This window comes from Delphinus delphis, chromosome 13, assembly GCF_949987515.2.
Source record: "Delphinus delphis chromosome 13, mDelDel1.2, whole genome shotgun sequence".
NCBI lineage: Eukaryota > Metazoa > Chordata > Mammalia > Artiodactyla > Delphinidae > Delphinus > Delphinus delphis.
In genome coordinates, this window is record NC_082695.1 from 80,835,032 (window position 1) to 80,862,373 (window position 27,342).

Sequence of the window (27,342 nt, forward strand, 5' to 3'; positions counted from 1 at the left end):
ATATGGACAAAGACCATGAAAGTCTTGAGCAGGAAAGAACCTAAAAGGTACAGTCTAGTCCTTCATTTCACAGATTCCCTTTCTCACGTTAGCGAATTACCCACAATGGGCTCTTCCGGCTCTAGATGTGTCCCCATCCCCATGCCGTTGACACACATTGTCTTTGATACTTCATTAGGATTAAAATCTTTCCACATAATATGACAGAATGCTCTTTAAATGATTTCTTTTTCTTCCTAAACTGCAATATGATATAAGTTGAAGGAACAAAGTATATTCATTTTTTCTCTCTTTCAGAATGTTTCTATTTATTTACTTTTAAAATGTTGCTTCCCAATTAAGGAAAAAAAGACCCAGATGGATAACATGTTGAATTTAACTTGTGATTATATAAGTAGTCCTCTTTATTTTGCTTATGCAAGATAAAACATAAACATTTTGTAACAAAATTTTTTCACACCCAGAAATTGTATCATTGTTGAGGTTTAAGGGAACTTTCCTCCACATGTGTACCAACTGGATTCTCTCTGCATAGGCAAAATGATACTGAAGTGAAAAACAAAGCAAGGCAACAAAATAAGTAATTTGTATGCTCATTCATTCATTGCCAATCATTTAGTCAACAAACACTTATCAACCATCTACAGTGTCCTTGGTACTGGAATTAAGCACTGAGGAGTTGATGGAGTGATAGCCACAGTGGAAAACAAACAAAGAAACCCAGCAGTTAAACAGTGTGCTATGTACTTTGATGGGTAATGTATAGTGATCTATGTGAGTTCATAGAAAAGATGTCGAGGATGAGATGTGAATGATGAACAGCATCTGACCCACGTAAAGGGGAAAGGTAGAGGTAAGGACTGTAAATGATAAAGGGAGTAGCAGGTGAGAAAGCTAGAGACCACAGTATTGCCAGGAAATGAATGTAATAAAAAGAATGTTCTGACCTGTAAAAGATTTAGAGCATTTCTGTTGAGTAGGAGAATATATCGAGAAGTCTTTTTAAAATACTGGGATATTGACAGTAAAGCAAAAAATTCCTCCTTTCGCTCTTACGCAACTATAGAATTATGCTCATTTGGGGGGAATATTTTGATCACTAGAAGAGTAACACAGTCTAGTGGAGAGCAATTCATTACCAGGTTTTTTATTTTGGGTAAGGTGGGGGAAAATACAGAGGGCAGAAAAATGTTTTGTTCTCTGTTTTAAAAGAGAAAATATTTTCAACGTGTTTTCTTAAATTACAAATTTAATTTTTAGTCCTGCAAATATTTTATAGTACCTACTGTACTAGGATCTAGTAATTCAGTGGTGTCCAAAGTAGAAATTCAGTGATGTCCAAAGGCCTGTCCTCAGAGAACTGCCGTCAATGAGAGACACAGGATTCATCAAAAATCGTACAGTTAATTGCATGTTTTCAGCTCTACGGGAGCTACATAACAGATGTGCATGACGGTGGGGGAGCTGACCTAGTTAGGAACTTTAGATTTAAAATTTTAAATACCTGAGATTTATTTACTAACATAGTTAAATAGAATCTTCTTTATGAGAAGGCTGTTGTATAACTAGAAATCCGGTGCCGTAATAATTTAATTTTCTGAGATTGCCACAATAGGTGTTGATTTGAATTGATTTAAATCTCTTGTATCTCATACCTCTTATTGACTTTACATGTTCCAGCAAAGAGAGTTAGGTTACTGATAATACTATGAATGTATCTGAAATGGTTATATAATTTTGAAAGAGGATATTGATGTTTGCAAGCAGGTTAATTTAGAAGTCTGTTAATGGTATGGATTTAAGCATTCTGGCACACTGTGAGTTCATATTGACGAAACTCAGGAAACAGAATCTATAAAAAGATATTTAATATGAGTAAACCATTAGAGAAAAATAATATTCTGGTAAAAGTGAAAATCAAACTGTTACACATGCATATGCATTCTGGTCATTTAGACAAATATAAGTCTAAATGGTCTAATTATCCAAGACGAAAACTGTCACTTGTCCTGGAGTTACAGAAAACTGATAAACACAAAATCAAATAATGGATGAAAGCTTGTGATCACTTTTCCAGGAAGTATTAAGTGCCTTGAGTAACAGGCTTTTATGTTTTCAAAAAGGGTTTTTAATTATGTGGAGTAGAATAAAGTATTTAAACATCTTTGCTCGGGTATCTCAACAGCAGTAGCTTTTCCCTGGTAACTAGGTCTTTGGAAAAGTTTTCTAGCTGAGTTAGATTGATGATTTAATTACAATCTGAGATTTCGTTTCTTTAACTGTACATTTCTTACTAACTTCTGTTGGATAGAAAACAGTCTACCAAAGATTGGAATGTGGGCGGTAATAGAAGAAACTGTGTTAATCAAAACTCTTAAATGTTGGTTTGTCTGAGAATCAGCCCATGTCTTCAGAAATCCCTGCATGTTTTGGTGCCAACCTAAGACTAACCAACCTCAAGGCACCTAGTGTTTCCTCAGTGTCCGCAGGTGACCTAAGGTCTCCACTGTGATGCCCTCTATGTCTCGTCCTCTTTGGGTCACACACACGCTTTTGGGACTTTTCCTGGTCCTTTGGCCCATAAGCTCTGTACAATTCTTTCAAGATCCTGTTTACTGCTTTCCATGGTGACAACAAGGGAACTTAGCAAATTCATGTTAATACGCTGTTTACATTTTCATGGCATCATATCAATTATTCCTCTCAATGCTTCAAATCCAAAACTGCTTTGCTAAAAGTGTTACAGTATAGTTGCACTGAATCAGGATTCAAATCTCCAGTAAAGAGAAATATTGTTTTATGCTAGAGGCATTTGATTTAGAACTTTCCTATTGCCATCCTTAAAAATGCTTCCCTTAGAAAACATGTTTCCATATGAACAGAGACCTTCTGGGAACATGTGCTTTAAACTAAATGAGCAGTCACACTCTCTTCTTCCACCAAAATCCCAGGTTAATATGAACATGGCATAAAAGGTGAAGCAGAGGCCTGTCAGTTTAGATGGTGGAGATCTTAGGCTCATCCTGCAGTGGGGCTTGGTTCATGGTAGTTGCCCTCAACATGGCTGTTGGTTGAATGGATGAGGAGAAGGTAAGGTACATATCAAACAGATGAAAGCCTTCTGTTTCAACCGTCTGTAAGGTTGAAAGAAAAAACATCAAAATTGGAGGAAGGTATAACTGAGCATAACATACTCATTTGGAAAATGATTTGATGTGTTTTATATTTGACTACATTTGATGTGTTCAAAATACACTGGTTTCCTATGTGCCTATTAATACAGCTTGGTGGATATAACATTTGTTTTTAAGATTTAGTTATTATGTATGTATTTTTGGCTGTGTCCAGTCTCAGTTGCAGCATGCGGGATCTTTCATTGTGGCACTCGGGCTCTTCATTGTGGTGCATGGGCTTCTCTCTAGTTGTGGCGCATGGGCTTCTCTCTAGTTGTGACGTGTGGGTTTTCTCCTCTCTAGTTGTGGGGCGCAGGCTCCAGGGCATGTGGGCTCTGTAGTTTGTGGCACACAGGCTCTAGTTGTGGCACCTGGGCTTTAATTGCCCCGCAGCATGTGGGATCTTAGTTCCCTGATGAGGGATCAAACCTGCATCCTCTGCATTGCAAGGTGGATTCTTTACCAGTGGACCAACAGGGAAGTCCCGAGTATAACGTTTTTAAGGGCCAAAAATATCCAGAAACTAGTAACTAGTTCTGTTCCTCCAGGTCTCAAATCCGTTGTTAGTACTTCCCTCTGTAGGTTATGTGACTCCCCTTACAGGGAGTCCACCCTGATTGGTGATCTCTTCTCTGCACAATTCCCATCTGACTCTATGCCCACGTGGTCTCCGGAGAATGCTCTGCTGCTCTTGGATATTTATTAACCCTCTTGCATGTGAATCAAAGTTTCTATTACACTGTCTCAATTATATTTATGGAATAGATGATTTTATTTCTTTCCATTTTTGAGTTTTGGAGGCTGTGTTGAGAAAGAGAGATTTAGGCTGTGATCGTGTTCTAAACTGTGATCCCCAAAGGATACTATTTTTTGACCACAGGTGGGCATTTATTATAGCATTGATTACAGAAGATAACTTTAAGAAACTCATTTATTTGGATATTGGAAAACAGACATCTAAGTAATACAGGTTAAAGAAAGAAATTTAATGAAATTTCAGACTGAAGGACAAAAATGCTGAAATCTTGAGGGATGCTGCGAAACGCAGGGATACTTATAATGTCAATGACTATATTAGGAAACAGTTATGTCTGCCGTGGGATAATGCTTCTCAGATCTCAATTACAGGGAGTGTAATTAACCCAGAACCCCAGCTGCTGTACTCTGAAACCCAGGCAATGACACTGCACTTGCCATAGACTACTCCCAGCCAAAGACAGGCTTCCTTGTTTTGGGAGATGCAACCCTTCCAACCAGCGACTTTGACTCAAAAGCTCCTCTGTGGTCTCACCTACCTTTCCCTGGAAGGCACTGATGTCTGAGATGATTGGACCCAACCTTCCTTCTTTCCCTGTCTCTCTGTTACTCAGAGTCAATCCTGACCACAATCTGACTGTTCTCTGCCTTTCCTGACTCCCCTGATCTGCATTATCTCTCATATGCATTCCCCGTAATAAATTCATTACATTTAAAATGCCAGTTGTAAGAGTTGCTTCTTGAAGTACCCAGAATAACCCAATAACAAAGACAAAAAGTTAGCAAGCTAAATTCTAGCAGAAAAAAAAGAAACAATGGACGTAGAAAGAGGGAAAGTCAATATTAGGAGTTAATAATAAAAAAAAAAAAAATATATATATATATATATAAAATAGAGTTAGCAAAGATAGAAGTTGGTTCTTTGAAGAAAAAATGAAATTCAGGCAGAATTAATTAAGAGCTATAATTAGAAAACACTAGTAATAAACAAGAGACACAGCTTTAGATAGAGCAAGGATGCTAATAAAAATAAAATCTTACATGAGATGAATTATTGGCCAGAAAATATAACTTACCCAGTATGACTCTTGTAAAAATAGAATGTCTGAATTGATTTATAACATTAAATAAAGTAAATTTAAAATTAATGAATAAAACTCTTTTTGTAATAAAACTCCAGCATCAGAATGCTTTATGGTTAAGTTCTACCATTCAAAGTAGATAATTCCAGTTTTATAGAACATCTTCTAGAAAAGAGGAAAAACTTCCCAATTCTTCCCACTGTGTTAGTTTAATCCTTATACTGCATCTAGGCAAGGGTCATATAAGCAAGGAAAGTTATAATCAATTTCACACATAAGTATAATGGCAAAAATACTAACCAAATACGAGTAGTCTTAATCTTATGGTGAATAAAAATTTTGATTTGTCACAGGAATGCAAGGTATACTATAACATTAGATCACTTATTATATAAGTCAGCACATTAAACAGAGTACAAGAAAAAATCAATTATGTGGTTATCTACAAGTTCGCTTTCAGTTGCTACAACTCAATTCATGATTATAGGGAAAAACATTTTAGTGCACTAAGAATCAAAGTGAATTTTTAAACCTGATAGAGTAACAAAATTTTAGAGAACAATATTTTATTTAATGATGAACTATTTGAAGCATGGTATCACTTTTTAGTGAACATTCCATTTCAGATGCTAGGCAGTTCAACAAAAGAAGAAAAAGTTACAAGAATTGGAAAGATACAAAACTGTAATGATCACAGATGGTGCAATTACCTATTTAGAAAACACCAAATAATCTAAAAATTATAATTCATAAAAGTTTAGAGATACCACTGGATATAAGAGCATTAATATGTATATACCAGCAAAAATTATATCTATAAATATATATGTATTATAAATAGAGTAGCATTTGTGTAATGATTGGTAAACCAAAGAAACAACAGAATAAGAGCCCAAACACAGAGCCACCCACATATGGACAGTTGATCTATCAACAGAGTTGTCTTTGGAAGCCAGTGGTAAATAGTGTAGCCAGTAAAAAGCGTTGACTTTAGATTAAAGATGAATGGAAGGAATTAACTTGCATTATAATATTCATCTTTTTAATGAACAATCTCAGTTTAATGCTTTAAAAGACTGTGTGATTCTGGCTTAATCAACAAGACAAACTAATTTTTTATTCTTCACTATGTTTTTGAAAGAATTCATCAATATATCTCTTTTGTCAGATTTCCCCCCAAACATACTAAAAAAGCAACATTAAAACATAAAATTGTTACACTAAGGCATTTTTGATGTAAAGTGGCGATTTAGGGGGTTCTCATTAATACTTTTGGCACTATTTCATTTTTGTCATCATCCTCTAGATTTAATTCACTCTACCATCTCCTTTTCTACTATTTCCCCCCTGTAAATCATGTACTGTGTACTTTTTTCTTCTTTACAGCTCAGTGTTAATAATGAAAGTTAACTTTCTATTGTATCTGAACCATCAGAGTACAATTAATCAAAATAACTTCTAATTAAAATGGTTGTTAATCCTTTAGAAAAAATAAATACATGGATTAACATGAATCATAATCTCAGTCGAGTGGAAAACCTTGCTTTAGGTTGTATCAGCAGTTTCATGTTATTTAGACACTGAGAGCTATCAGAATCTCCGAGAAGACCATCCCTGGGGCCAAGATAGTTTGTCTACTTTTTTTTTTTTTTTCATACGCGGGCCTCTCACCGCTGCGACCCCTCCCACTGTGGAGCACAGGCTCCGGACGTGCAGGCCCAGCGGCCATGGCTCACGGGACTAGCTGCTCCGCGGCACTTGGGATCCTCCCGGTCTGGGGCACGAACCCACGTCCCCTGCACCGGCAGGCGGACTCCCAACCACTGCGCCACCAGGGAAGCGCCCAGTTTGTCTACTTTTAAAATTACTTTTAAGAGAGATTCTGGAAATAAAGAGGGTCTACCCTTTATGGTTTGCTTAATTTCCTGATGCAGATCTTATTAAGCATTTTACATTTACATAGTTTTTCCTAGTAGTAGAACACACTTGAGGTTGTAGTTAGTGAGTGGCAAACTTAATTCCTATTATATATATAATATATAAACCTCTGGTTCCTATTATCTCTGCAACAAGATCCACATTTTAAAACCTCTGTTGTGCTTCACTTCTAAAATTCTCTACGTACTGCTTTTGTAAAGGTTCACACCTTACTAAGTTTATAAGAAATCCACTGTAGCATATAAAAGTTTGGCAGGAGAGTTGCAGGAAAGCATATTTCACTGTTCTCGTTTTATGTTAAAGCTTTTCTCTGACTGTTTTGGACACACTCATAAAACAGTTAAAATCATTTGGGATAATAACAATGTGTTCATTCATATTTTTTATCTTAATAGTTACTAGGCTATATATAGATGATTATTAACTCCTACATGAAATGAGGAAAATATTTGCTTATGAAACTTTGTAACACCACTAAGAATTTTTGAGACTGCCTGGCTGTTGCAAAATCAGGGGTCCAAAATAACCATTTAGAGGTTTACTTGTGAAATTTGTAAGTGTTCTCTACCAGGGCATCAGCAAAGCCTTTATGAATACATTTCTCTTGTCATTCTCTTGCTATAACATATACTGACTCATTTAGACATAGATGCATTGTCCTTTTTAAATTCGCATTGCTTTTGATTCATGTTCAATCTGAGATACAAGTTTTGGCCTCCTTTTTTATTAAAAAAAGTTAATTTGGACTTTATTAAAATTTACAACTTTTACTATGTGAAATATACTGCTAAGATAACTAAAACATAAGCCAAAAACTAGGAGGAAATATTTGCAAAACATATATCTGAGAAAAGATGAGTATCCAAAATATAAATAGTTTATCTTTAACTTTTTTTAAATAAATTTATTTATTTATTCTGTTTTTGGCTGCACTGGGTCTTCGTTGCTGTGCGCGGGCTTTCTCTAGTTGTGGCGAGCAGGGGCTCTTCTTTGTTGCGGTGCGCGGGCTTCTCATTGCAGTGGCTTCTCTTGTTGCGGAGCACAGGCTCTAGGAGCATGGGCTTCAGTAGCTGTGGCACACAGGCTTAGCAGTTGTGGCTCATAGGCTCTAGAGCTCAGGCTCAGTAGTTGTGGCCCATGAGCTTAGTTGCTCCACGGTATGTGGGATCTTACCAGACCAGGGTTCAAACCTGTGTCCCCTGCATTGGCAGGCGGATTCTTAACCACTGCACCACCAGGGAAGCCCTCTCTTTAAATTTTTTTAAAACTTTATTTTTTAAAGAAGTTTTAGGTTTACCACAAAATTGAGGAGAAGATACAGAGATTTCCCATATGCCCTCCACCATAGAAGCTCCCATTTTCAACATCCCCTACAGAGTGGTACATTTGTTACAAATGATGAACCTACATTGACACAACATTAATACCCCAAGTCCATAGTTGACATTAAGGTTCACTATTGGTGTTGTACATTATACATTATATGGATTTGGACAAACGTATAATGATATGTATCTATCACTATAGTATCATACAGAGTATTTTCACTGCCCTAAAAATCCTCTGTGCTCCACCTATATATCCTTCCCTGCTCTCACCTTTCCGCTTTCCTCCCTGCAACTTCTGGCAACCTCTAATATTTTTAATGTCTCTCTAACTTTGCCTTTTCCAGGATGTTATATAGTTAGAATCATACAGAGTATAGTCTTTTCAGATGGCTTATTTCACTTAGTAATATGCATTTAAGCTTCTTCCATATCTTTTCATGGCTTGATAGTTAATTTCCTTTTAGTGCTGAACGATATTCCATTGTGTGGACATACCACATTGTATCCATTCATCTACTGGAGGACATCTTGGTTGCTTCAAGTTTGGGCAATTATAAACAAAGCTGCCATAAACATCCGTGTGCAGGTGTTTATGTGGACATACGTTTTCAACTCCTTTGGGTAAATAGTCAGGAGCTCGATTACTAGACAGCATAGTAAGAATATGCTTAGTTTTGTAAGAAACCACCAAACTGTTTCAACATAGCTGTGCTACTTTGCCTTCCCACCAGCAATGACTGAGAGTTCCTGCTGCTCCACGTCTTCACCAGCATTTGGTGTTGTCAGTGTTCTGTATTTCGGCCATTCTAACAGCTGTGTAGTTGTATCTCATTGTTTTATTTATTTATTTTTAAGTTTTTGCAGGGAATATTTAGTTTTTTTAAAAAAAATTTTAATTTTTAATACATTTTTATTGGAGTATAATTGCTTCACAATACTATGTTAGTTTCTGTTGCACAACAAAGCGAATCAGGCATATGCATACACAGGTCTCCATATCCCCTCCCGCTTGAGCGTCCCTCAATCCTCCCTATCCCAGCCCTCTATGTCACTGCAAAGCTGTGACCGAGCAGATCTTCCTGTGCTATGCTGCTGCTTCCCACCAGCCAACTATTTTCCATTTGGTAGTGGATATATGTCGATGCTACTCTCACTTCGCCCCAGCTCTGCCCTCCTACCCATGTCCTCAAGTCCATTCTCTATGTCTACCTCTTTATTCCTGCCCTGAAACTAGGTTCATCAGTACCTTTTTTTTTTTTTGATTCCATATATACGCATTAGCATACGGTATTTGTTTTTCTCTTTCTGCCTTACTTCACTCTGTATGACAGACTCTATGTCCATCCACCTCACTACAAATAACTCAATTTTGTTTCTTTTTATGGCTGAGTAATATTCCATTGTATATAAGTACCACATCTTCTTTATCCATTCATCTGTCGATGGACATTTAGGTTGGTTCCATGTCCTGGCTATTGTAAACAGTGCTGCAATGAACATTGTGGTATGTGTCTCTTTTTAAATTATGCTTTTCTCAGGGTATATGCCCTGCAGTGGGAATGCTGGGTCATATGGTAGTTCTATTTTTAGTTTTTTAAGAAACCTCCATACTGTTTTCCATAGTAGTTGTATCAATTTACATTACCACCAACAGTGCAGGAGGGTTCCTTTTTCACCACACCCTTTCCAGCATTTATTGCTTCTAGATTTTTTGATAATGGCCATTCTGACTGGCGTGAGGTGGTACCTCATTGTAGTTTTTTTTTTTTTTTTTTGCGGTACGCGGGCCTCTCACTGTTGTGGCCTCTCACGTTGCGGAGCACAGGCTCCAGACGCGCAGGCCCAGCGGCCATAGCTCACGGGCCCAGCCGCTCCGCGGCACGTGGGATCTTCCCGGACCAGGGCACGAACCCGTGTCCCCCGCATCGGCAGGCGGACTCTCAACCACTGCGCCACCAGGGAAGCCCCCTCATTGTAGTTTTGATTTCCATTTCTCTAATAATTAGTGATGTTGAGCATCTTTTCATGTGCCTCTTGGCCACCTGTATTTCTTCCATGGTAAAATGTCTATTTAGGTCTTCGGCCCAATTTTTAGCTGCATTGTTTGTTTTTTTGATATTGAGCTCCATGAGCTGTTTGTATATTCTGGAGATTAATCCTTTGTCTGTTGTTTCATTTGCAAATATTTTCTCCCATTCTGAGTGTTGTCTTTTTGTCTTGTTTCTGGTTTCCTTTGCTGTGCAAAAGCTTTTAAATTTAATTAAGTCCCATTAAGTTTATTTTTGTTTTTATTTCTGTTACTCTAGGAGGTGGGTCAAAAATGATCTTGCTGTGGTTTATGCAAAGAGTGTTTTTCCTATGTTTTCCTCAAAGAGTTTTATAGTGTCTTGTCTTACATTTAAGTCTTTAATCCATTTGGGGTTTATTTTTATGTATGGTGTTAGGTAGTGTTCTAATTTCATTATTTTACATGTAGCTGTCCAGTTTTCCCAGCACCACTTATTGAAGAGGCTGTCTTTTCTCCACTGTCTATCCTTGCCTCCTTTGTCATAAATTAGGTGCCCATATGTGCGTGGGTTTATCTCTGGGCATTCTGTTCTGTACCATTGATCTATATTTTTGTTTTTGTGCCAGTACCATACTGTCTTGATTACTGTAGCTTTGTAGTACAGTCTGAAATCAGGGAGCCTAATTCTTCCAGCTCCATTTTTCTTTCTCAAGATTGCTTTGGCTATTCTGGGTCTTTTGTGTTTCCATATGAATTATAAATTTTTTTATTCTAATTCAGTGAAGAATGTCATTGGTATTTTGATAGGGATTGCATTAAATCTGTAGATTGCTTTGGGTAGTATAGTCATTTTCACAATATTGATGCTTCCAATACAAGAACATGGTATATTTCTCCATCTGTTTATGTCATCTTTGATTTCTTTCATCAGTGTTTTATAGTTTTCTAAGTACAAGTCTTTCACCTCCTTAGGCAGGTTTATTCCTAGGTATTTTATTCTTTTTGTTGCAGTGGTAAATGGGAGTGTTTCCTTAATTTCTCTTTCTGATTTTTCATTGTTGGTGTATAGGAATGACAGAGATTTCTGTGCATTAATTTTGTATCCTGCAACATTCCTAAATTCATTGATTAGTTCTAGTAGTTTTCTGGTGGCATCTTTAGGATTTTCTATGTATAGTATCATGTCATCTGCAAACAGTGACAGTTTTACTTCTTCTTTTCCAATTTGTATTTCTTTTATTTCTTTTTCTTCTCTGATTGCTGTGACTAGGACTTCCAAAACTATGTTGAATAAGAGTGGCAAGAGTGGACATCCTTGTCTTGTTCCTGATCTTAGTGGAAATGCTTACAGTTTTTCACCATTGACTATGATGCTTGCTGTGGGTTTGTCATATATAGCCTTTATTATGTTGAAGTAAGTTCCCTCTATGCCCACTTTCTGGAGAGTTTTTATTATAAATGGGTGCTGAATTTTGTCAAAACCTTTTTCTGTGTCTATTGAGATGATCATATGGTTTGTTTGTTTGTTTGTTTGTTTTGTGGTATGCGGGCCTCTCATTGTTGTGGCCAATCCCGTTGCGGAGCACAGGCTCCAGACACGCAGGCTCAGCGGCCATGGCTCACGGACCTAGCCGCTCCGCGGCATGTGGGATCTTCCCGGAGCGAGGCACGAACCCATGTCCCCTGCATCAGCAGGCGGACTCTCAACCACTGCGCCACCAGGGAAGCCTGATCATATGGTTTTTATTCCTTAATTTGTTAATGTGGTGTATCCCATTGATTGATTTGAGTGTTGATCATGGTGTATTGTCCTTTTAATGTGCTGTTGGATTCTGTTTGTTAGTATTTTGTTCAGGATTTTTGCATCTATGTTCATCAGTGATATAGGTCTGTAATTTTCTATTCTTGTGATATCTTTTTCTGGTTTTGGTATCAGGGTGATTGTGGCTTCATAGAATGAATTTGGGAGTGTTTCTCCCTCTGCAATTTTTTGGAAGAGTTTGAAAAGGATGGTTGTTAGCTCTTCTCTAAATGTTTGATAGAATTCACCTGTGAAGCCATGTGTTCCTGGACTTTGGTTTGTTGGCAGATTTTAAATTACAGTTTCAATTTCATTACTTGTGATAGGTCTGTTTATATTTTCTAATTCTTCCTGGTTCAGTCTTGGAAAATTGTACCTTTCCCAAAATTTGTCCATTTCTTCATGGTTGTCCATTTTATTGGCATATAGTTGTTTTTAGTAGTCTCGTATAATCCTTTGTATTTCTGCAGTGTCAATTGTGATTTCTCATTTTTCATTTCTAATTCTATTGATTTGAGTTTTCTCCCTTTTTTTCTTGATAAGTCTGGCTAAGGGTTTATCAATTTTGTTTAATTTCTCAAAGAACCAGCTTTTAGTTTTATTGATCTTTGCTATTGTTTTCTTCATTTCTATTTCATTTATATCTGCTCTGATCTTTATGATTTCTTTCCTTCTACTAACTTTGGGTTTTCTTTGTTCTTCTTACTCTAGTTGTTTTAAGTGTAGGTTTAGGTTGTTTATTTGAGATTTTTCTTGTTTCTTGAGGTGAGATTGTATTGCTATAAAGTTCCCTCTTAGAACTGCTTTTGCTGCATCCCATAGGTTTTGGGTCATTGTGTTTTCATTGTCATTTGTTTTTATGTATTTTTAAATTCCTTCTTTGATTTCTTCAGTGATCTCTTGGTTATTTAGTAGTGCACTGTTTAACCTCCATATATTTGTGTTTTTTAGTTTTTTTCTGTAACTGGTTTCCAATCTCATAGCATTGTGGTCAGAAAAGATGCTTTATATGATTTCAATTTTCTTAAATTTTCTGAGGCTTGATTTGTGACCCAAGACATGATCTATACTGGAGAATGTTCTGTGTGCACTTGAGAGGAAAGTGTATTCTGTCACTTTTGGGTGGAATGTTCTATAAATATCAATTAGATCTATCTGGTCTATTGTGTCATTTAAAGCTTGTGTTTACTTATTTATTTTCTGTTTGTGTGATCTGTCCATTGGTGTAAGTGGGGTGTTAAAGTCCCCTACTATTAATGTGTTACTGTTGGTTTCTCCTTTCATGGTTGTTAGCATTTGCCTTATGTATTGAGGTGTCCCTATGTTGGGTGTATAAACATTTATAATTGTTATGTCTTCTTCTTGGATTGATCCTTTGATCATTATGTAGTGTCCCTCCTTATCTCTTGTAACTGTCTTTATTTTATTGTAAAGTCTTTATTTTAAAGTCTATTTTATCTGATATGAGTATTGCTACTCCAGCTTTCTTTTTATTTCCGTTTGCTTGGAATATCTTTTTCCATCCCTTCACTTTCAGTCTGTATGTGTCCCTAGGTCTGAATTGGGTCTCTTGTAGATTGCATATATATGGGTCTTGTTTTTGTATCCATTCAGCCAGTCTGTGTCTTTTGGTTGGGGCATTTAATCCATTTACATTCAAGGTTATTATCCACATGTATGTTCCTATTACCATTTTCTTAATTGTTTGGGGTTTGTTTTTGTGGGTCTTTTTCTTCTCTTGTGTTTCCCACTTAGATAAGTTTCTTTGGTATTTGTTTTAAAGTTGGTTTGGTGGTGCTGAATTCTCTTAGCTTTTGCTTGTCTGAAAACTTTTGATTTCTCCATCAAATCTGAATGAGATCCTTGCTGGGTAGAGTAATCTTGGTAGTAGGTTTTTCTCTTTCATCACTTTAAGTATATCCTGCCACTCCCTTCCGGCTCCTAGAGTTTCTGCTGAAAAATCAGCTGATAACTTTATGGGGATTACTTTGTATATTATTTTTTGTTTTTCCCTTGCCTCTTTTAATATTCTTTCTTTGACTAATTTTTCTTAGTTGGATTAATATGTGTCTTGGTGTGTTTTTCCTAGGGTTTATCCTGTATGGGACTCTCTGTGCTTCCTGGACTTGGGTAACTATTTCCTTTCCCATGTTAGGGAAGGTTTCAACTATAATCTCTTCAAATATTTTCTCAGACCCTTTCTTTTTCTCTTCTCTGGGACCCCTATAATTCAAATGTTAGTGCGTTTAGTGTTGTCCCAGAGGTCTCTGAGACTGTCTTCAATTCTTTTCATTCTTTTTTCTTTATTCTGTTCCTTGGCAGTTATTTCCACCATTTTGTCTTCCAGCTCACTTATTCATTCTTCTGCCTCAGTTATTCTGTTATTGATTCCTTCTTGTGTATTTTTCATTTCAGTTATTGTGATGCTCATCTTTGTTTGTTCTTTAGTTCCTCTAGATCTTTGTTAAACATTTCTTGTATTTTCTCAGTCGGTGCCTCCATTCTATTTCTGAGAGTCTGGATCATCTTTACTATCATTATCCTGCATTCTTTTTCAGGTAGATTGCCTATTTCCTCTCCATTTATTTGGTCTTATAGGTTTTACCTTGCTCCTTCATCTGTGACATTTTTTTTTGCCATCTCATATTTTTTTTGCTTTATTTTATGAGTGGGATTGTGTTCCTGTCTTACTGGTTGTTTGGCTTGAGACTTCCAACACTGAAGTTTGTAAGCTATTGGGTAGAGCTGGGTCTTGATGCTGAGATGAGGAACTCTGTGAGACCTCACTCTGATGAATATCCCCTGGGGTCTGAGATTCTCTGCTAGTCCAGTGGTTTGGACTCAGAGCTCCCACCACAGGAGCTTTGGCCTGACTCTGGGCTCATGAACCACGATCCCACAAGCCACATGGGCAGCAAAAAAAAAAAAAGAACAATAATAAAGTAAAAAATAAAATTAGACTAGGAAACTAACAGATATGTTAAAAAGAATATAAAAATAAAAATATAGATGAATCAACAACCAGAAGGTACATAAGTACTACAATAGTAAAAAAGAGGAGGAGGGAAAAGAAAAAAAAGGGGAGGGGGGAAGGCCTTGGCTGTGGAGGGTGGGGCCTAAGCAAGGAGGAGGTTTGGGTGGTGGGCAGAGCCAATGCTTAGGACCCCCAGGGCTGGAAAAAGCCCTGGGAACTTTGGGGGGATTGGGGCTTAGGCTCAAGGAACAGAAGGGGCCCAGGCATGCCCCCCACCCCTGGTCTCAGGGGGCAGCGGACCTAACCTGGGAGCCCAGAAGGCTTCCTGGGCTCGAATGGGTGGGGCAAACACCCTCCTCTCCTCTCCTGCTCCTCCAGTCTGGGAGGGCCCCTCCCTCCTGCCTCTCCTAATCTCTCTGGCCTCAGGGACACCAATCCTGTCTGGCTTCCATTTCTCCTCCCCCCTCAGTCCCCCCACATCCTACCAGTTCACTTGGGGTCCCTCCCGTCTCCTTGGGCATCAGAGTCACCCACCAGCAGCCAGCAGGCACCCTAGTTGTGGGAAGATGTTAACTCTGCATCTTCCCACACCACCATCTTGACTCCACCCCTCTCATTGTTTTAATTTGCATTTTCCTGATGACATGTGATGTGGAACATCTTTTCATATGCTTATTTGATATCTGTATACCTTCTTTGGTGAGATGTCTGTTATCCATAAGTCTTGGGCCCATTTTTAGTTGGGTTGTTTGTTTTCTTATTTTTGAATTTACATAGTTATTGGTATATTTTGGATAACAGTTCTTTATTAGATATATTTTGCAAATATATTTTGTCTGTGGCTTGTTTTCTCTTTCTCTTGACATTGTCTTTCTAGAGCAGTTTTTAATTTTAATGAAGTCTAGCTTATCAATTATTTTGTTCATGGATCATGCCTTTGGTGATATATCTAAAGAGTCATCACCAAACCGAAGGTCATCTAGATTTTTCTCCTAGGCTATCTATCTTCTATGAGTTTTATAGTTTTGTACTTTACATTCAGGTCTGTGATCCATTTTGGGTTAATTTCTGTTCAGGTTTAGTGTCTAGAGTAATTGTTTCTGCATGTGGATCCCTCTCCCTGTATTTAAGTTTGACATACATTTAGTTTCAAATTAGTTCTAGGACTCCTTACTTTTAGAAATTCTCCAAGGATTTTAAATGAAATTAAAGCAACTAAAATACACATGACATTACCTATTGCTAAAATTAGTCATTGCTCTGTTGACTTTTGGTAAAAGAGGGAGTGAGCTATCACTGAGCTCTAGTTAACTGTGGACAGGAGGGAAGTAGACTGATTTAGGAGGAGGTGTCCTCACTTCTTATTTGTGATTCCATGACATGCTTAGAGGATGAGTGTAAAAAGATCCAGGGGAGGGGGAGGGGTGGCATCAGCAATATGCACACTGCATTTAGGTTTCAGTTTCCGGATTTTTGAATGTGAGTCTACAGAATCACTTCCCCTGAGTTAATTTGCAACGAAGCAAGGATCAAAATCCCCAAAATATATCAAAACAAAAGAAAAACATCAACAAAATCTTTGCTGCAGTGTAGTACAATGGATTCAGAGTGTGTTGGTTGCTATGGCAAGGGGATAGGCATACATCAGTGGCTATCTGTTAGCGTGGTGCGGGTGGAGTGAACTCACGACTGGAATCAGAGAAACACCTTAGGTGAACCATGGCTTGGACTCTTTGCCCACCTTGAGAATTACTTCTAATCTTAGAACTCCAGTTTCCTCCTGTGTAGCACATACAAATTTACAGGATTATTGTAAGGATAAGAAATAACCTATATAGCTCTTTACCAGGAATATATTAGGTCTTCAGTAAAAGGGTAATCATCTCCTACTGCTAGGCAATAACAAGATTCCTGCTTTGTACCTCTTACTTCCAAAATCACAGTGCTTGTAATGAGGTCTTATAGCTGACTTGTCTGAAATGAAAATTCTGAATATCTGCAGTCAATTACTGGAACACCACAGTGTTTTTAGGTGGCACTTCACGGACCTGCAGAACACACCACACTGTGCATTCTGCTGGGGTTTTTCTCCGTTGAAAAGGTCCCTTTACAAGATGCCATTTTGATAAGACACGATGAAAAATAATACACTATTTCACCTGTCATTACTTGAATTGGCTGTTGGTATGTTTTGTTCTTTAGAAACCAAATTTATGACAGGAAATATTTGTGTTGAGTTTGAAAGTTTAATAACTATTTTCCCTAAATAATTACTGCCTCATAACACTAAGCTGTAGGAAATATTTTCCATATTTTATAAATGAAAAATAGAGGCTCTCAGGATAAAAAGAATTGAGACTCAATTCTAGGTCATTTTACTGAAAATCCTCTCTTTACCTCGCTGTATTTACCTATCACAAAATGCAACGCAGCCATGACAACATTAATAAGAGTTAAGAGTAAATGTACTGAGAAATTCTATTGGCATTAAGTAATGGTGAGTAAATAACTGGCTCTTCTAGGATGCTACCTTAATTTCACTTTGTGCACAATTGTTGTAATTGAAATACAGAGGAGCTTTTTCCTCTCAACAGGTCCTTATGAAGCACTGACACAGCACATGTCAGGTGCCAGGCTGATGAGCAAAATGACACAGTTCTGGTTTCATAAAACTTACGTTCTAGTTATCGAGTTCACTGCAGTCTATTATTGATGTCCTTTCAGCAGTATCAAGCAATGACAATTCAGGAAGATCAAGCTTATAGATGAATATGTTTAGAAATGACTGAATCGTTACACTGCACACCTTAAATGTGTACAGTGCTGTATGTCAATCATATCTCAGTAAAACTGGAAGGAAGGAAGGAAGCAAGCAAATACATAAACATATACATATATACCTATATAAATAAAATAAATGACCCAATATTTCATCCTTGGGAATAATCACAATATTACATTTTTTCACAAGAAACTCAAACGATTCTTAAATTCACCCTTGCTTTTAAGCATCAGTGACTACTTGTTTTCATACTTATTCTCCTGAACTCCTAATACTTCATGATTGGACTCTTGGATCTTATAATGTTCAAACCTATTTCCTATTTCCCTTTATTGAGATACTCTTAGCTTGATTCTGCCTCTCTGCCTTCTTAAACTTCAGGTTTCAGCTTAAGTATTGTTTCTTCAAATAACCTCCTCTGATTACTTAATTTACTGCAGGTCTTTCCCATAGCATCCAGGGTTTTTTCTCCCTTACAAGATGTTGCCCAATTTATACTTATATATATACTTGTATTTTGAAAATAGTATATCCAGTGCCTGAAAGATACTCAATAAATATTTGTTAAACAGCTGAATAGTTGGATATTTATATATTTTCTCAATGTTTAATATTCATAAAATTGGAGGTCATTAAATCAACAAATATTTTAGTGTTTACTCTGGCTAGAATATACTTCTACATTAAAAGTTTTTAGAAAATATTTTTCAATAATTCCTGTATTACCTGAAATTCATTTAAGAGTAGTACCCACTATTAGTTAAAATTCATAGCATATTAGAGTTAGAATTAAAATGTTCTAGAATGTTTCTCTTGATCATTGGAAGCAAATCAATGGAATTCCATTTCAGTTTGATCAGTTATTAGAATTGCTTACAAAAAAACATGAAAGTTTAAAATATTGCCTGATCTTTCCTTCATCATTTTAACTTGCATTTAATTGAATGGCTTTTAAGGTGGTAGATTTTCATATGATTCTTAGAAAAGAATAATCTTACAAGAAAGAATTTTGAAAAATGAAATCAAAAATAAAACTGCTAATAATATTTATGATCCAATTTTCACAAAACCTTTACTTTTTTTGATATGTGTTATATACCTAAATTTATCAGATAATTGGTATGTCACTAAAAATCTTCAAATAGTAAATAATCACACATCATTATTTAAGCTTTGTTGTCATTACTGTTAATATGATTCCTTTCTTCAATTATTTTTTTTAATTTAGAGTTTACTCATTCAAACCATCTATTACTTATTTAAAATCCTGTTTGTACCTCTTATCTGTTATTAGGTATAAAACTGACTTCAGCAATTTCTTTTAAATGCCTAAAATTTTACAAAGACTTGACATAGCATTGTATTTGTCCTTGACCAAGAGTACATTTATTCTCCTAAAATTAATTTTTCATCACTAAGTTGGTGACTTTTATTACAACTTTATTATTTTCATTCTGATAAGTGATGTGATGTTAGTCAAAAAGTTTAAGCATTAATCTTAATAATTAAAGACATGTCATGTTCTAAATTGCATTTTGAAATACTGTTTTCACCTCATATCCCAAACAGGCATCCCAAATGTCAAATCAGGTCATCTAAAATTTGATCCCTTAGTCTATTATATTTAATTGATAAACAAGGTCTAGTGCCAAGAATGTAATTTTAATTTCTTGTTTTTAAGAAGCTAAAGCCTCACTTAGATTTGGGAACAGAACATTTTTGACAATAATGGCACAATTATATGTGTATGAAAAAGCAGTTTTTAGACTTTTTTAATCAGAATTAATTTCCAAAGATATTATTGAAGTCTAACAGTTTCTTAATGTTGACTTCTCTTTTAGAATTTAAAATGTCATGAGAACTACTTTAAAATAGTATAATACTGTTCAATACTTTGCCATCAAGCCATTTAAAACTAAGTGTAAAAATAAGTAATTTTCAATCTTTATCCATAACAAACAGTTTAAAAATACCTCATGTTTTAATCATGTTGCCAACCTCTATTCCCTGAAAATCAAATTGGCCATTCACTCAGGTGAGTTTGATTATATTGTATAGTACTTTTTTTTTTTTTTTTTTTTGCGGTACGCGGGCCTCTCACCGTTGTGGCCTCTCTCATTGCGGAGCACAGGCTCCGGACGCACAGGCTCAGCTGCCATGGCTCACGGGCCCAGCCGCTCCACGGCATGTGGGATCCTCCCGGACCGGGGCACGAACCCGTGTCCCCTGCATCGGCAGGCGGACTCTCAACCACTGCGCCACCAGGGAAGCCCAATTGTATAGTACTTTAATCATGGCATTTATGATGTTTTATTACATTCACTTGTCTTTATTTGCAGTGCCTACAAGTTGAAAGCTATAGTAAATAACTGAATGAATGAGTAAATGAATACATGAACTATATCCATCCAACCACAATTGTCCAAGAAATGATTTTGTGCCTTCTAAACTGATAAATGTTTATCAATTGAGTGGAGATTATTGACAAAATATTATCAGTTTTCCACTTAACGTATTTATTTGACAATATGGTCTGGTTGGTTATAGAAATAGTGCCATAACCAAGAAGGCAGGTATATTTATTTAGGGCATGGGTCTTAGGACTTTTGTGTCGTCCTCAACTTTTCAGACAAATAGAGTTTTCTTTTTAAAAATTGTATAAATGGACATATCCATGAACCTTTCTTAGTGGACGCCTGTTTGATGGGTGCCTGGCCTTTTGGCAATTACAAATGCTACACGTTGCTTTTCTGTGTTTTCTGTGTTTAGCTAGAGAGATTGCAGGCTGAAAATACATCTGAGTGGGACAAGAGGGAGATACTTGAAACAGAAAAACTAGGACTGGAAAGAGAAAATAGAAGGCTAAAGTTCCAAGTGAAAGACATGGAAGAGCTCCTGGATAGGAAAAATAGATTAATTGCAAACTCTCAAGGTCCTGATTTCAAGAAATCACAAATTGAACTACAGGAAAAAAACAAGGTATGGGTACTCTTTGGAAGAAGATGTTCTCACTTTCTGTATATTCCTGCCCTGATGTCTAGTAGATGCTGGTTTAACTTTCACATACCTCAAATCTGAATATTTTCTTTTGTACTATCTCATATCTGATAGTTTGATTTTTTCCCATTGTAATATAAAAAATATATAAAATGTTCATGATAGGAAAAGAGAGTGTGACAAATTTTGTATGAAGATGTTAAAATATGACTAATCTGAGAGTTTCAAGCTTTTCCAAAAGGAAGAAAAACATGAAGTAAGGGATGAACCTTTGTGTATTTGGTTTCCTGTTATAGCTTTGTCTCAGTTTTCCACGCAACTGATCTTATTTTCAGTGAGTATATTTCTCCATTAGTTTGGGCAACTATGTAATAAGCATTTGTCAATAGTTATGGTAAGTATCTGCATAAACGTTTAAATGTAGCTGGTTCACTCCTATTTGGTTTCTTTTTAGTTAGTCTCAGAAAAATTATTTTTGAGTCAATTAAACACATCGTGTTACAAATAGCCTTTATAGGCTATGACATAAATGTTAAAACCAGAATTAAATTCAAATTTTGACTTTGGGAAATTTAGGTTGTTTTGGAATTGTTTTGTCCTAAAGCCAACAGACACATTTATTGCTATGGATGGGATTTTTCTGATAAATGGTTTTTAGATTTTTAAAATATTTTCTTAGTGGCAGTTGTAATTTATGTGTTTTAGGGTCAATATGCTACAAAACATATACAGCTTGTTTCTATTTCTTCCATGAAAGTATCTATAGTACCTTAATGCACAATTGTATTTTTTTCACTCAATTCCTTTAACAGTGAGTTAAAAGTGAGTTTGAAAAGTTCATATTTTTGAGTTATGTAAGTAGTTCATACTCATATGAGCTCTAATAGCTAAATGGGCAGAAAAATTGAATTCTATATTACTTATTCTTTGTGATTTTAGGGATTTATTGCAAATGCAAGATTAAATTGGATTAGTGTTTCATGACTTGGCAATGCAAATAACTAAAGTTAACTGTTATGGTCAGTGATCATAATTTTCTATTATACGGATTCATAAACCATCCGTAATGGTGTATGGTTCTGACATGTACACAACTGATAAATCTGTAGAGAAATTTTTGCAGATTGCCATTGTGATAGCACAATTGTTTCGATTATGGAACAAGTTTTGGTCATCAAAATATCTGTTTCCCTTTGGTTCACTTGAACAGAAGAAGCATTTATTTATATTATACTCTGTGTCAGTCACTGCTCTAGATGCTGGTGATGTGAAGATGAATGAATTTTTTTTTCATTTATTTTTGGCTGCGTTGGGTCTTCATTGCTGTGCGCAGGCTTTCTCTAGTTGCGGCGATTGGGGGCTACTCTTCATTGCGGTGCGCTGCGGTGGCTTCTCTTGTTGCAGAGCATGGGCTCTAGGCGCGTGGGCTTCAGTAGTTGTGGCACGCAGGCTCAGTAGTTGTGGTTAGTTGCTCCGCAGCATGTGGGATCTTCCCGGACTAGGGTTCGAACCTGTGTCCCCTGCATTGGCAGGCAGATTCTTAGCCACTGCGCCACCAGGGAAGTCCCAAGATGAATGAATCTTTATCCTGCCTAGCATGGGCTTAGAGTCTGTCTGGGGAGATATACACAATATATCTATATGTAACAATATACACATAAATTGTTATCAGTATTACATTGTGATGATTGCTAAGAGTAAAGTGGAATGAGAACTCAGATAAAGAAGTAATTCACTCTATTCCACTTTGATGCCTTTCTAGTTATATCAAACTGTTATAGCATAAAGTGTGTCATTTAGGAAAGAGGGCTGATCGGGGTCTGTTTGGACCTAGTATATATGCCAATATCTTGTCCTGTTAACAGGCCACCCTAACTTTAGACCTGGGTTCTTTGGGATCAATGTAGTTCTTTGGCCTAGAACTGAACAGACCTTGGAAACTGGGAAGATTCTGGAAGGTCTGAACAACTCAGTGGGTGTGCTCATCAATCAGAAGACTATTCCCTAAGTGTATATCATTTTGATGGCTGGGAGGAGGTGTTAGCAATATTTTACAATCTTCATTAAGAATTCAGACTCACCACTTAAACCAAAATAATTACTTGTCGTGGAGCAGCTGTTGGTCAAAATCCTTGGTGCCACAGAGATCCCCATAGGTCAAAATATCAAGATTCAGATGTCCCCAAATGTCAAATGAATCAAAGCTGCATATGGAACATGCCAAAGGCCAGGGAATAGTATAGATGTCATTATAACACAAAGCTAAATTGTGGTTTTAACATTTCAATGAAAACTAATCTATATGTATAAAATTATGTGCATAAGTACCATAAAGGAGAAACATGTATATGTATGTATATAAGTACCCTATTTAATTACCAGATATCTAAATGCATAAAAGTACTATATATGAGTGAGATGGGCAAATAGGTGCTGGCATGTAAGAGACACAACTGTAAACATCACTCATCATTGGCCTCTAAAAGAGATGTAAGATATCTTACCACATTATATTTACATCTAACCACATTTAACAAATATTTGTGGCAGATACAATTCTACTTACTGCTCATAGAAATCTCCATATCAATAAATTTTGTTAATCTCTTGAGTTTTAACAATCTCATTATTCAATGAAATTTTTATAAATCCTACTTATTTGGGAGGGGAGGACTTTTACATAGTGTTTTTGGCTTTAGTATTATAAGGAATGCATTTTTAAAGAAAATGGCTTTCAATTTTAAATTGTACTATTAATTTAAAGAGAAAGATTCTTCCTCACACGAGTGATTTCATCACATAAATCTCCATCTGGTAGTTGCTTTTATAGCTTATGTTTAAGGCTATGTGTGTATCAATTTTTTACAATTAATAAAAAGCAGTATACGTGAATTTTTAATGGCTAGATTGGAAAATTATTACTCTAGTAGTAGCAAATTATTTTTAAAGCCTAAACCACTGCCACAGACTTTTCTAGAACAGCTTCAGCATGTGGATCTTTTGGTTTGTCATTGCTTTGGGTAATAGTTGCACTGTTCCATGGCTTTAGTATAATCGACAGAGCAACTGATATCTGATAATGGACCTTCTGCAGCAGTATTGAGGATACTCTTATCAGAATGAAGCTGCCTTTTAAATGATGGCAAAGATGCTTGAGAATAGCTTTGGAAAACATAAAGGAATCAAAGTGTGTGGTTTAAGAGGAGAACCGTGGAGCTACATTTGAAACTCTGACTCCACGGCCAATAGGTAAGTGCGCTGGTGTTGCCTGATCATTAGTCTGTGTATCTCCGTACAACATTAAAAAAAAATCCACTTATGAATATACAGAAACACATACATTGGGATCATTAATATTTCATATTTTTAAAAACATATTCCAGGCAGTCAGAAAATTTGAATTCAGTTACCTGAAATATTTGTTAAAAAATGTTCTTCATTTTCTTTCACAAGATCAATGTCACTAAAAATTTGAAGTGTATTAAAAATCATGGTGATATCTAAAGTAGGGAGTTCATGTCATACTGTAATGTGGAAAGAAATTACTAATACTTTTTTTAGCTCCTACTTTTTGAGTTTCCATGTGATGAAGAATAATAAAATAAAATATTTTAAATTAGTAAAATAGCATCTCCAAATATCATAATCAGATTAACATATTATTCAATTAATAATCATTAAATATAATCATTTAAAAAATGCTAAGTTCATAAATCTCATATAGGCATAAAATGAACACATGTGAAAGGTTTTATTTAATCCATTCATTCCTGAAGAAACCAGTAAGATGTTATAGCCAGTTGAGAGAAGTATGTAAGTATCAGACAAGGGACAACCAGGAATGCTGAAATGAATTTGGTTAATAGATGCAAAACTGATTTTTTCCGTGAGAGGTAAGGACATAAATTGCACTGCCACCAGGCAAAATTAATCTGCAGCTCTATGGATGAGAATAATATGCATTGCTGTGGGTTATCTAGAAATTACAGAGTTGTGTGTAAAATACCTTAATGACACTGAAAGTTGCTGGTCCCTTTAGAGTGAGAAAACCCTACCTGGAGGACTGTGTTAGAAAGGACCATCTTCTCCAGGGCTTGGTGAAAAGAAAAAAATAAAAATAAACAGCTGTATGTACTTTGCTAATTCTAATCCCTTTCTGAACTCTTACTTGTCCCGTTTCTCCCTTTGTTCACTTCTTTGAACTTCAGGACAGAGGATAAGAAAAGATGAATGAGAGAAAAGGAAATGAAAAGTGGGGTTTGTGACTGCCATAAAGTGATAAAACAAAACAACCAAAGAGGAAACAGACACATATAACCTAATATTTATCAAAATACGTCATCCTTTTGCTGTAATGGAGAAAAGTAGAACTGCAATTCCCAATGATTTTTTAAAAATCATGATACCTATCCTATAAAGGCTGATTTGCTTTCTTCAATGTATGGCACAGATTCTTGTGCTTGTGAAGCCTTAATTCTATTGATGTGCGGTATATGTATTTCCCATTGCAAACAATACTTTTTCGAGTGAAATGTTATTGGAAAAAGTGGTCAGTATTTGACTGAGCAAAGCCCCATGGACTAGTCGACATGCCTCTCATGAAGAGCTTTGGAAGCTTGTTTTCTTAAATCATTCTGGCAACTGATTCCCTTCATTCAGGTCACATAATGGGTCATTCTCAGAAAGTTAATGTGACAGAGTGGTAATTGATGTGTCTCAGGAAAATGATGAATTAATCTGAAAGTAGAAAGGCATTCAAAGTCAATTCCTAATGAATTGACTGACAGTGTCCATTCCTACAACAAGGAATGGCATTATATTTATTTTGCTTGGCAACTTTGTCTTCAGAAGTATTTTGTTTCCATTCAGTGGTGTAGCAGTCACACCTATGGATCTGTTAATTTTTCCCCATTCATTATTGTTCTTCCAAAGCCTGCTTCTACTCATAGAATTATTGAACAATTTAAGAATAAACAATAATTTTATCTATTCTTTTACTGTTGTGAAGTAGTAATAATTTAAATATAGAACATTATAATTTGATATTATTAGATATTATCATTTTGTCTTCCTTTAGCTGTTCTTAGCCAGCTTTGTTCTCTGAGATACATTAGAAATTTCAACTTTTAATATAGTTTTTAATATAAACTTTTATTACTGTAGAGACTTTTAGATATATGGAAAATTTTAACCCTTTTGTATGTGAAGTTTGTTATAATTTGTTTATTAAAAATGAAAATAATTTATTTTGAGGAATGACGTGTATATCAAAACACTAGGCTACACACAAGACATTCTTCAAAATAAATTATTTCATGAAATTTAGAAACACACCCATGATTTCGTATACATTTTAACAAAGGTGAATGGGATTGTGTGGTTTAGGCAGAGCAATGTCCTTTTGCCCAAGAATTTCTGAAGTTAGCAGAGAGAAAAATGCTTAAGTACCATTTACTAATGTCATAAGGAAGGTATCTACTGAAAGTGCCCCAATGAACTGAAATAAATCAATATACTGCAAAATAGGGTGGCATTTACTTTAATATAATATGATTGCTTTCACCCCTTCTCAAATACACACACACGTGCAGGCACATACACATACATGCACACACACACACAATGAATTGATTTCTACAAGATTAATTCTAAAATAGGAGTATTAGTTTTCTTCCTGTTTTGTCATTCTCTACTGGAGCAAAGGTACACACATAAGATTTTGTACGTGTGAAGCATTATTTCTAGGAATAAATTATTGCTGGGTGGAGTTTCACTTTCTCTTACTAAAACACCAAATGTTGTCATGTCTCGTTAAATTAAAATTATGACTATTAAATCTCAGTCCACGGAGGTTGGCACATTCTCATAAATGTGTGGCAGATTAATAAATAAATGTATGTGTTTATACTTTGATTTTCATTATTTAAATTTTATTGTGTATTTTGACTTATCTTTAATTCTTGTAGTCTCCCTTTTATTCTATTACAGGGCAAATGTTAGAGGACAACAAAATCTGTAGGGTTAATGGAAGCTTTTATCATCTTTTAAAACCTCCTTCTTGTGTATCAAATAAATTACATTTTGTCCCATAACCAGTTAAAATGAAGATGTAAATTTTGATACTTCAGGTCACTTATATTTTACAGAATTAGAACTCCATGAAATTTTATAAGTTGTGATATTCAGGTATGAAATTATATCTCATTTTGTATTTGATATGACTAGCATACTACTACTAATCCACTATTTTATTATAAAATGACTGGCAGTTCCCATAGCTGCTATCAGTTGATTTATATTAGCTTGACTTAAAGCAGTGATAAAAAAAAATTTAGCTTCTTATTTAAAATGACAAAACACTATGGTTATAATATTTCTTTAAAATTAAAGCTAAAATTCAAATTAAAAATAAAACTATAAGATTAATGGAAACTCAGATAATTTTAATACGTCTGAAACATTCACTATTTTTTTTCTTTATTTTTCTTTATCTTAAAGTGAAA

General features: G+C 35.7%; 1 protein-coding gene across 5 annotated transcripts in view; it reads left to right on the forward strand.

Moving 5' to 3' along the window:
* The window catches only part of CCDC102B (coiled-coil domain containing 102B), a 262,646-nt gene that overhangs the window by 87,037 nt on the left and 148,267 nt on the right, over nt 1-27,342 (forward strand). For 4 of the 5 annotated variants that reach the window (XM_060029199.1, XM_060029200.1, XM_060029201.1 and 1 more), the window contains exon 6: nt 20,612-20,821. The exons of the other annotated variant lie outside the window; for it this stretch is intronic. In XM_060029199.1, coding sequence (XP_059885182.1) covers nt 20,612-20,821 — 210 coding nt within the window. The remainder of the gene's footprint in view (nt 1-20,611; nt 20,822-27,342) is intronic. 5 annotated transcript variants of the gene reach the window in all.